Source organism: Leishmania donovani, chromosome 5 (assembly GCF_000227135.1).
Source record: "Leishmania donovani BPK282A1 complete genome, chromosome 5".
Taxonomy (NCBI): domain Eukaryota; phylum Euglenozoa; class Kinetoplastea; order Trypanosomatida; family Trypanosomatidae; genus Leishmania; species Leishmania donovani.
This window is the reverse complement of record NC_018232.1, coordinates 315,446-326,834: the sequence shown is the minus strand read 5'-3', so window position 1 is coordinate 326,834 and position 11,389 is coordinate 315,446. Positions and strand designations below refer to the sequence as shown.

The 11,389-nt window shown below is 65.3% G+C and overlaps 3 protein-coding genes across 3 annotated transcripts; all 3 read right to left on the bottom strand.

Annotated features, from left to right (window-relative positions):
- Positions 1-2: 2 nt before the first annotated feature.
- Positions 3-2,126, bottom strand: LDBPK_050890 (hypothetical protein, conserved; the record flags this gene model as incomplete). The annotated part of the gene is made up of 1 exon (XM_003858228.1): positions 3-2,126. A coding segment is annotated over one exon (2,124 nt), but the record flags the coding sequence as incomplete, so codon positions are not given.
- A 1,227-nt stretch (positions 2,127-3,353) lies between these two features.
- On the bottom strand, positions 3,354-3,971 carry LDBPK_050880 (hypothetical protein, conserved; the record flags this gene model as incomplete). Its single annotated transcript, XM_003858227.1, has 1 exon — positions 3,354-3,971. One exon carries the CDS (start codon positions 3,969-3,971, stop codon positions 3,354-3,356), a length of 618 nt encoding a protein of 205 aa, XP_003858275.1.
- Positions 3,972-4,921: 950 nt separating this feature from the next.
- On the bottom strand, positions 4,922-10,738 carry LDBPK_050870 (hypothetical protein, conserved; the record flags this gene model as incomplete). The annotated part of the gene is made up of 1 exon (XM_003858226.1): positions 4,922-10,738. One exon carries the CDS (start codon positions 10,736-10,738, stop codon positions 4,922-4,924), a length of 5,817 nt encoding a protein of 1,938 aa, XP_003858274.1.
- Positions 10,739-11,389: the final 651 nt, after the last annotated feature.

Below are 11,389 nucleotides of genomic sequence, written 5' to 3'. Positions count from 1 at the left end.
CTGTTTCCGTCGCCATCCGTCGGCTCCGTCTTGGTGCGTGGCAGCGTGGACGACGCGGCACTGCCGCTGCTTGTCGCCGGCGCCGTCGGGTCCTGCGGCTCTGGCTTGCCGGCAGCCCCGGCGGCCTCCGCAGCGCGCGGACGCTTGCGATCGGCGCCGTCGCCTTCCTTCTTCACAGCACCGTCCTCCACCTCTGCCTTCGCCTTCTCCGCCTTGCTTGACGACGACATCTGCAGCGCCATCGGCAGCGCCCGCTCCCGCCGCACGCGCTTCACGATGTACTCGCGATCCGCCGTGTAGCCGTTGCTCTTGATTTTGTACAGCCCATGCAGCGGGCCTGCCTCATTGCCGATGAAGAGAAAGCCGCGCCGGAAGAGTGCCATGGCCGACGACGGCGGCAACGTGTCGAAGTAGTGCACCGACAGCGGGTTCGGAACGGGCGGCAGCGCCGGAGCCGGCGCAACACCGCCGTTCGCCGCTAGCTGCTGCTGCAGGAACAGTTCTGGGTTTGCCTGCGCCAACTCGCGCGTCCGAAGCGCCTCGTAGGCGCGCTGCACGTCACCGGCCTCCAAGAAGACGCGGTACACGTCACCCTGCTCGTCTTGCAGCAGCATAAAGAAGCGGCGGCCGAAGCAGGTCAGCGTGTGCTGGATGATGGAGGGGTCGTACAGGATCTCCGTGCAGTCGAGGCGGCGCGGGAAGGCGTAGGTGCACTTGAAGACGCCGACGCGGCCATTCGCCGCCGCAGCGGAGTTTTGCTGCTGCTGTTGCGTGGCGGACACATCGTACCAGATCAGCTCCGTGTCCGTGCAGACAAGAACGCCGCCTGGGCCGTACGGCGCCGCCGGGACAGCGATGAGCCGGTGCGCCGTCGCTGGAACGTGCACAAGCTGCGTCCGCTGCACCTGCTTCAGGCTCGGCACGTAGGCGTAGAGCACGAAGTGCTTGTGGCGCTGAACAACCGCGTTCGGGCCTCCGCTGCTCTTGAGGAAGGTGCCACCGCTCGCCTCGACTGCGGCTGCTGCGGCGTTCGCGGGGTTACTGGCGGACGCAGCGGCGGCGTCGCGTGCTTCGACAATCTCCTCCTCGAGCACGGCGAACACAGCGTGGTCGAGGTAGCCATCAAGGGCGCAGGCGGAGTACAGGACGGTCTGGCGCTGCATCTCGATTGGCGTACCGAGGTTGATGGCGCCGTTGGCCCGTCGCGCTTTCGCCGCCCGCCGGCGCCGGGCTGCACGAAGCTCGCGACCCGTCACCGGGCCGCGGCGCTGGTGCTCGCCAGCATCGTCGTCGTCAGCTTCTTCGTCTTCGTCATCGCCGTCAGCGTCGCTCTCTGCGTCATCGTCGTCTTGCCCGACGTTGACGCTCTTGACCGGATCCCAGGTCTCATTCGCGGTGATGGGCACCAACGTCTTGGTGCGCATGAGCGCAGTGATCAAGAGCGCCGTGCCGGAGGTGTCGACCACCATGCGGGCACCAGGGACGGTCAGCCGCGCCCCGCTCCGGCCCAGGCACACCTCGCTGACCTTGATGAAGCGGCCCTTCAAGGACGTGGTCACGAGCATCGTGGCACCGCCGCTAGCTCCACTGCTCCCACCAATACCTTCGTTGCCCTCGTCGCTGTCGTCGCCGTACGACAGCCGCGTCGGCACCGGCGGCTCGTCCAGCTGGTACCGCAGCAGTGTCACGTAGCCCGTCTCACTCGTGACGGCGAGGTAGTGTACCCCACTGCGGTGCGCTGTGGTCGTCGCGTCGTCGAGTACAGCGGCAACATTTCCGCCCGGCGACGCGGCACTGCCCGCGCCACCGGCCTTCGCCATCGACGAGGCGCTTGTCGGGACCGCCACCGCAGCGTACACAGCCGACATCAACGGGGTGCGGCAAACACACTCTACGCCGCCGTTGGCGTTCTCTGCGTAAAGTCGCCACAGCTCGAGTACGTTGTGACGGATCAGAACGAGGTCATTCGCGTCCGGCAGCGTGAAGGAGCCCTCGATGGCGTGGGTGACATTCTGTGTGGGGATCAAGGTCTGGTGGTACAGCAGCGTCTCGTTCACGGGCACGACGGCGGCGGCGTCCGCACCGGTGCCGCCATCCTCTCCCTCCGCCACGCTGTTGTGGCTCATGCCGTCCGCCCTTTTTAAGATTAAGCTACAGAGTACGCAACAGTGTGCCGCGCAGGGCGCGTATTGACTGCGTGTGTGTGTGTGTGTGTGTGTGTGTGTGCGTGTGTGTGTGTGTTGCACGGGCACGGACGCGCAGGTAGGCGACTCGGCCGCTGCTTTGCGTGCCGTCTACCCCCTCACTCCCTCGCTCGCTCTCGCTCTCTCCCTCTGCTGTTTTCCGAGAGGTCTTATCGGTTCGTCTCTTGTTACGGTGTTGCGGACGAGCCGGCGTTTGCGATGTTGGGCGCGGCGCGGTTACTGGAACTAACACGGCGACGACTGTGACATGGAAAAAAGAGGAGGAGGAGGGGTGGTGGTGGCAGGAGACATCGATGCGAGTCGATCGCCATCCGCTTGAAGAGGCGACAGCCACAACCACAACACGGAGGCAGCAGCAGCAGCAGACAGAAATCGAAAGAGGAAGGGAGCCACGCTCGCTGAGGGTAAGCGTGCGCACGTGCTCGCGGCTCAGCGGACCTTCTTCCTTTCTTCTCTCCATCTTCGCCTCCTCGCACACCCTGTCGCGCATGCTTGCGTGGTTCGCCTTGACGGACCCTCTTCGCAAGCACATCACGGGCGTACCCGAACACCCCTCCTTCGTGATGCACGCCCCCATCCGCGCGTATCGGTGGGGGAGAGGGGGGGGGGGGTTGCTAAAGAACGAGTACGGCGCAATACAAAAAGAGGGACGAGAAGGACGAGAGGGAGGGGGAAGGGTGACGAACTGGCGTTGCGGATTGCAGCGGCGATCGTGACGAGCGAGACAACGGTGCACACACACACACTCACACATATATCACTCATTGCTACGTCACCCCTCCAGTGCATCTCGGGCCATTAACGTCCTTGTCGGCGTGATCGAAGACCGGTGCGTACTTTCCTTTGTAACGCGCAAACAGCCGCGCAGGAAAGACGGCGCGCATGCCTCGTGGAGGTGCGCGATGCCGCACATACTACCGCACCGCCACCACCTTCCCCAGCACCGACGGACGCATTCCTCTTCTCAATACTTCTCTGCGTTAAATTGGCCTTGTGAGCGGCTCGAAAAGGGAGGGGGCGGAGGAGCCTTCGCTGTCAAGACACGCACACGCGCCCGGACGCGGCGATATCGCCTTGACCTTCGCCTTGTCCTCTGTCAGCCCCTCGTCGGTGGCCACACCTATCGCCCGCCCCTCCCCTGACGCCTGCTTAGCTGCTCTTGGACAACGTTGTCGGCCGCTTCAACATCGCCAGCGCATCTTGGCGGATCTCCTTCTCCGTCGGCAGCGCCAACACTTCTACCGCGGCATCGCCGCCGCTGCCTTCCACGTCACCCTTGGCGAGTCGCTTGCGCTGCGAGGCCAGCACCGGGGTCGGGATATCCCACGTCTCTGCACCGATCACGCGCATCGTGTACCAGAAAAGCGTGATGGCGAGTGCACCAAGGGTCAGGCCGATGTAGTTGGCGTAGCGCCGTTCATCTCCGTAAAGCCAGTCACGGTACATACCCGTCTCATCGAAGGTGCCCTCGCCTTGAGTCTCGCGCAGGCGGTAGTCCTGGCCACCGGCAACGTTCGTCACGAGGTTGGCGTTCTTCCAGCGGACGGAGTTGTGTAGCTTGTGTGTCGTCTTGTAGACCGGGAGGCTGTGGGCGACCGGCGGACCCTTGCGGGCGTTGCGCTCACCTGGTTTCAGGTCGAGGGGTCCCTCGAACAGCTCCTTGCGGAAGCCGCGCGACGGTGCCCAAAGGGCCGCTGCCGAAGAAGAAGGCGAGGAGGACACCGATGCGGCTGCTGCGGCTGGTGCTGCGAGGCGTACGCGCTGCATGGCTACTCGTGTGTGGGCTCGTGAGTGATTGGGGGGAGGGAGGGGGGCGCCACCTTCGGGGTGCTGCGTGACGTAGTGGTGCAGGCGGTAAGGACGGCGAAGGGGCTATGTCTGGATGTATGTGTTGCGCGTGTGCGGTGAGGTGCTGCTCGACGATGATGTGCGCGACTCAGCTGCTGCTGTTTCTGCTGTTTACGAGAGAGTGTACTGGTCGGCGTGGTGATCGCACATGGGCAGAGAGAGAGGAGGGAGGGAGAAAGGTGTGATGGGGATAGAGATGTACTCGAGCGAAGGCCCGTCGTAGAAGGAGGGGCAGGACCGCCAGAGAGGCGCGGGAGGGGGCAGGCATGTCGCGTGCATGTAAGTGTTTTTGGGAGCGGCTCGTGCGGCCGCTTTCCTTTGGTCTGTCTCTGATGCCACCGTCCCCAGGGCCCCTCTCACGATCCTCATCGTCCGCGTCGTCAGGGTCATCATTAGCCGTTGCTCATGACACTGCGCGTGCATTGTAGCTGCCGGCATAGGTGGGTGGGTGGGTGGGTGGGAGTGTGTGTGCCTCAGCCCTCGTAGTCGTGTGGATGCGTGTAGACTGCACATCGGCAACACCAGAGTCGATTTCGGTTATCTTCGTCGGTGGTGCTTGGCTTTTGCCATGACATGATGTACGGGTTTTCCGCCGTCTGCGCCGTCTGTGCCACCGCCCCCTCCCCCTCCTCTCTCCCTGCTCACCCACGCAGGGAGAGGAGGCATGTCGCAATACACGCCCGTGTTGCATGTGCACGTGAAGGCCGGTGGAAGTCCGAAGCGGAGTGCAAAGGACATCGGCAGCAGATGACGTTGAGGTGATATTAGAGAGGTAGGAGGGACGAGCATGCAATCTATGAGATTCAGCAGCGGCCGCGGTGGCCTCTGTCCATGCTGCGCGTTGCACCTCCACTGCCGCGCCAGCGCTTCTAGGTGTGGGAGTGCCGTCTGGGTGTTTTGCGAGCTCTCTCAGCTCTCGTGTCCCGCGGCGAGGACGGCAGTGTCGGCGCTGAAGCGCCTCTACCACTGCCGCCGCTGCTGCTGCTTAGGAGGTGTGGCGTCGCCATTGGGGCGCGGTACACCAATGTGCCACCCTCTTCCACGAACACCTCGCTGCGGCGCCGACGCACCACGCGGCGTACGAGGACCCTGTGCCTGCGCGTAGTGGATAACGGCGACGGCGAGAGCGCAACAGCACGATCGTGATATCGACGGTTGTGCTGTGAGGAGGATGTGCTTCGGTGGGGGCGAAGAACCAATAGCTCCCCGGCGCCGCCGCGGCTGCTTCGCGAGGAACGACCGCTTGGATGGGGAGCAGGCGACGTGCCACGCGGCGAGGGGGCCGCGGAGGACATGAGCGAGCTGAAGTTTACAGAGGGGGCAGAGCTCGCTGATGCAGCGGCCGCCGGAGGGGTGGTGTGGTGCATGCATGAGGTCGACAGTGCCCTCGGCCCCACCGCGTCCGATTTTTCGCTGCCCGCGCTTCCCACGTGCCGCGATGGGCGCTGCGCCGGACGCCGGCTTTTCGACAGCGGTAAGGGCGACGACGACGCGGATGGCGCGGAGGAGAGGGTGGATGCCGAATCCTCTTGCGCCGCCTCACCAGGCGAGCGGTGATGCGGGTGGGCCTGCCGGTACCATGAACGGACGTCCGCGCTGGCTTTGCGGCTTTGTGTCGCGCGTGTGGCCCGCTGATGTGCCTCTAGCAAGCCCTCCCTCCCCGAGTGCATGAACTTGTCGAGGCTGTGAAGGCCCGTGGCCGGCTCGCCGGAGCGAACAGACTTTGCAGCGGCCGCGTTGACGGTGACGAGGTATGGCTGCTGCTGCGGCTGAGACCGCTGAGGTGAGCGTGGGGTCGGCACCTCCGGCAGGCGCACAGGCTGTTCCGGCAGCTCCACTTCGCGGTCGACGGATACGGACAGCTCACTGCACAACACCGCCACCGACACAGAGCCGGCGCGCTCATGGCGCTGCTGCCGTTGCAGATGTCGCTGCGGCAAGTCCTCTGCGTTGTCATCGGTCGCAGGGGCGGCTGCCGTCTCGGGTGCTCTAGGAGATGGGCGTCTGTGATGCATGCGACTGCTGGCACTCGCTTGGGGGCAATGCGACGGTCTTGGCTCACCGCTGACGAGACCCGTGGCGCCAGCGCCGTCCGTGTGCTGCGATGGCGGCTGTGACGTCACCGCACACGGAGCAGTAGGCTTCGACGCCGCTGAATTCGCTGACATTGGGCGTGAAGCCGCTTCATGTGCGCCGTCGTTCGCCCCTGTTGCGGGCGACGACGCCAGTGACGGCGGGCGGCGCGGTAGCGGACTGCCGTCGCTTTCCACGGCGCCACTAGTGTCGCTGCTGCCGCCATGGCCCACCCGATGGTTCGCTGAAGCTGTCGTTGCTTCCACCGCATCGGTGCCGCTCTGGAGAGGAGAGGCGTGCTCGCGATGCCGGGCGCTGCTGTGACGAGTGGCGCCTGCTGAACCGCCTTCACAGAGGCGAGGACGCTGCTGCGGGCCCACCTCCACAGCCGCCGCTTTCATACATGGCGCTGTCCCAGGAGCAGCACCGCGAGTGTGGTGGAGATCCATGCTCAAGGCAGCGACGTCGTCATTCTGCCTCAGTGACGACGATCCCGGGTGCACACGTGCCCGTGCCTCTGCCGACGTCGACAAGGAAGACGGCGGCGGCGGTGACACACGACGCATCGGCTCCCGCTGCGACTGCTCTAAGTTGTGCAGCTGCAGGCGACGCTTATCGCTCAGAAACGTGGGCGAGGAGAAGGGGCGAGTGCTGGGCGTCGAGGCAGAAGCGCCACGCAACTCGCGTGCCGCCACATGTGGCGTCTGAGGCGTCGACAACGCAGCGGCGCCAGCTCGCCGAACTGCGGACATTCCTTGGGCGACAGCGACAGATGAGAGAGGGTCCACCTGGATATAGGACGAGTACGTTGCTGTTCCGCTGAGAACAGGGGCATCGTCGCTGGAGCTGGAGGACTCCAAGGCAGTTGAACGCGTCGCTTGTGGTGCCGAGCGGGCCTCCGTGCGGGGATCGCCACGCGCAGGCACTGCGCTGAGTGTCTTCTCGTTTTTCGTGCAGCCTCCTAAAATCTTCTCCCCTGGCCGCGATGTGTGGGTGAGAACAGATCGGGTCGCATCGCTGCTGCTGCTGCTCGCTGCTCGGGAGCACTGCAGCGGGGGTTCCGCCGGCGCTACCGGCGGCCGCGTGGCTGAGAGCTGAGCTGCCGTGTTTTTGGTGCTGCTGCGAGCGCTGGCAGCATCTGCGTGACACAGGGGTGCTGGGGGCTGCTGGAGGATGGGGTAACGTACGCTAGATGGCGACTGGCTATGATCGTCGGCGTGCGGCGGTGCTGCGGCAAGAGTGAAAAATTTTGTTCGAAGCATGGGCGATGCCGCGTGTGGTGGCGGGGAGGTGGGGCTCGACACCGTGGAGTAGGGCGTGACCAGCGTCACGGCGATGTCGGGGGTGCTTAGATCGGGTATTTTAGGTGCTCCATTCTTGTTGAGCCGCGAAGGGAGCGGCAGGTAGGTCGGTGTCGGTGTGCACAGCTGCGGTGACGGCGAGGTCGGCAGCGCTGCCCCGCTCCCACCAGAGTACGGCGCTACTCGTCCATCACCGTCGCCGGTGCTGCTATGTTGACTCGCGGTGTCGTTCATCGTGTTGCGCACATCCCACGAGAGGCACGACGTCACGCTCACTTCCCGCAGCGCCGACATCGGCTGGGAGTCTGGCACGGATTGTGCAGAGACAGACAAGATGGCCGAGTACCGCTCCGCCGCGCTGCATGTGCGATGCCGCGAACTGTCGCCGTCGTCGTGGGCCAACTGCATGACCGTGTCAGTGTCCATCGGAGAGCCGTCGTTGTGGCGGTGGCGCCGGGACGGCAGGGACGTCGACGATGGCGACGCCTTCCTTGGAGAGCCAGGGGCTGCGGCACTGCCAACGTGATCGGTGCCATTCGCCAGCCGCCATGCGTCCGGTGACACAGGCAGGGATGCTTCAAGGGTGAGGGCAGATAGGTGCGCTCGTGGCATGGTGGCTGGTTGTTGCGGCGCCCGGGCCATGGACTCCTCGACCCGCGGCCACTCATTGCTGGTGCGCACAGCGGCCAAGATAGTGCGACTCTTCTCTGTCGCCGCTCGTCGACCCTCCGAGAAGAGTGCGCTGCGCAACCCATCCAGGTCGGAGGATGACCCATCGGTGCATGGCACGTCCAGTCCCTCACACGAAGCCGGCGAGCAGAGGGAGTTCGGGTCTACTGGGGAGCGTGCCAACTGCGGTGTCCGCGGAATCCCGGCATCACCGCGTCGCGCGGCAGCGGTAGAGACACGCTCTGAACCACGGAAGAGAGCGCCGCACCCGTCATCACCGCCAGCAGAGGCACTTGCGGCTTCATCTGTGCTCCAGGCTCCCCGATCCGCGCGCCGGGCGTGTGACTGCTGAGATGTGCACGGAGACTGCTGCGGAGGGCGTGACGACGTTGGCGGTGTGGACACGGGCCACAGTGCCGCTGCTTCCGCCGACGCCCCGTCGTCTTGTGCACCGCTGCCACGCGAAGGTCGTCTCGCGCTGCTCGGCAGTGAGCGCGTGCGCAGGCCGGGGTCTGCCGGCGGCGTCTGCAGCGAGGCAGAGGACAGCCACAGCAGCCTTCCGTTCACGCCGTGGGGGCCGCTAACCTGATACGTGAGCGGTCGCCGTGGCAGATGTCCACCCTGCAGCTGCGGCAGTCGCGTCTGGCGCTGCATCTCCTCTTCCGTCAGCGACTCGGCACCGGCCGGCTCCGCAGGAAGCCCCTCGCCCTGCCGCGCGCTGCGGTCGATAAACGGGCTGGCATACGTGTTGGCGTCGGGCAGCTCCACGGCAAGCACATCTGCAGGCGACAGCATTGGGGACCGCGCAAGAACTGCAGTCGGCGCTTGCTCTTCGCATGCGACGAGTCGGTCAGCGAGGGCCTGACGAAGCCGCAGCCACCGCTGTTCCAGTTCCTGTAAGGCGCGTGCGCGGGCGGCGCACACGACTTCCGGGGTGGGGCGTAGCAGCACGATCGAGTGGGTTTGGCTCGCAGGGCCCGCCAGAATTGTGTAGAGGGACAGCGGGCTGGTGGACAGGGTGCTGCGGCGCAGCGCTGCCGTGCTGGTGGTGGTGGAGTCGTCTGTGAACGACGTCGTCTGGGAGGCGGCGCGACGACTGTCTGCACTACCGCCGCCGCCAGCAGCAGCACTAGCAGCCGTCGGTGCTGCCGTGAAGGCGTAGTTGAGGTCGGACAGCACCGGCGGCAGTGACGAGGGCAGAAGCACGGGGCACTCGTCCTCCGCCATGGAGGAGGATATCTCGGATGGCGAGAGGGTGGCGCGACGATCAGCCGCGATACCATGCCTGCTTGCGCTGCTGCCGCATCCACTACCCAAGCTGATGCTCCGCACTGCATCGCTGTCTCGCCTGGTTGCCACGTTCCTGCACGCGTCCGAAGACGTCATCGTGTGGAAATGGACGACGGGGTCGATGGACAGGCCGAAAGCCTCACTGGTCTCATCAACGGTGTAGACCACATCGACAACGATGCGCAGCGGACTTGCCAGCGCCAAGGCGAGCACCGGCTCAAACCGCTCATACCGCTGCAGCTGCCCGAGGCCGTGGAAGGTGTCCTGCAGACATGCCGCGCCGGTGAAGAGCGCCCGAGTGCGGGTGATGTGTGCCGGCCAGTACAGCTCGTGACCCAAGGCGCTCTCAGATGCATAGGCAGCGCTGCCGCCGCCACTGCCGCCGTCTTCTACGACTACACCAGCACTCGCCGCCGTAACTGCAGAGTAGGACTCGTCCACCGCGCCCGCCTCGGTGGCGGGTTCGGCGCCGCCTGCGCTACTCGGAAGGTTGTCGAAAAGCTTCACTGACGCTGCGGAGTGACGGCCCCGCACTCCATCGCGCAGCCGCTGCTGGGGCGCTTCCCTTTCATCCTGTTTCTGCTGCTGCTGCTGCCGCCGCCGCAAGTGCTCGTTCCACTGCTCACGCTTGCGCTCCTCGATCCCGATGGAGCGCAGAACCGCGGCCATCTTGGCGGATGCCGGCTTGCCTTGGGGCCACCGCGCCAACACGCGCTGCGGCTGAAGCTGGGCGTGGCTAGTGCTGCCACACGGATGCTGCGAAAACCGCACAAAAGACGCGGCTGCCGACTGCGGCGGCTCAATAAACAGGTCTGTTACCCGCACCGGCTCCCACCGGACGCGTACCAGACACGAGTGAGCGCTGTAGTCTTTCACCGCATCGGTGGTCGCGTGCTGACGCTGCGGCGTCGAAAGCAGCTGCGACACTTCCATGGCCGTGTTGTGCGTGTAAAAGTCTGCCGGGATGGTGCCCGCCGGTATCCGCCACAGCGTCGGGTACGATGGACGAACAGTTTCAGCGACGGAGAACGCCGCAGCAGTGGTTACCGCAGGGGCGGTGGCTGCGGTGTTCGATGACGACGCGGCCGCCAAAGATACCATGGCCTCTCGCAACCTTGGGTACTGCCGCGTCCACGTGTGGAGCACCTCACGGCGATAGGCGAGCTCCTGCGCGGTGCCCCAGCTGCCCGCGTCTTCGTCTAGGAGCTGGCTCTGCTCCCACCGCTTTCGCGCTCGCTCCTCCTGCCGCTTCGCGCGGCGGCGTCGGTACAGCTCTTCCAGGCTGGTTTGCAGCACATCGGCGTCATCGGGAGTGGCCACGATATCGCGGACGGAGAACGTGGACAGCGACATTGAATAGAGGGAAGTACGGGAAAACGGTAAGCAGAGGGAGAGACCGCCCCAAATACATGCGAGGCGAGCGCGAGACGTGTGTGTGCGTGTAGTAATGTCCGGGGCAGGGGGGGGGGGCTGGCGGAGATGGCAGGCGCTGTGAATGGCGGCGTCGGGGGGGGGGGGAAGGAGGAGGTAGGGCGTACCTCTCGCCAGGCGTCGGGGGCACGTATGCATCGTGTGTGTTAACGATGGGGTCATGAGGCACATCGAGCAGAAGGGCGGCAGCAGGAAAGAAAGAGGCGTTTGTGGGGGCAGCAGAGACGGCGTCATCACCGTAGAGACGCGCCCGTGCGAGCGCACGGCACACAGGAGGTGCGGGAGGGGGTGGGGGTGGTGATACAGACAGGCAGACAGATCCGGCGCACATACGGAGTCACGCGAGATCGGCACCGCCGTGCACCCCTCATTTCTTCTTTGCCGCATGCTGCTCCGGCTATCCCTGTCGACGCCGGGCACGCTCCGCCGCTCAGCTCTGCAGGCGCGCTGGCAGACCTTACCGGTGCAGTCGTTGGCATTGCTCTTCTTTCGTTCTCGTTGACGCGTGGAAAACTGTGACGCATCCACCTCTCCTGCGCTTCGCCCCCCCCCCCCCCCCCCCCCCCCCCCCAC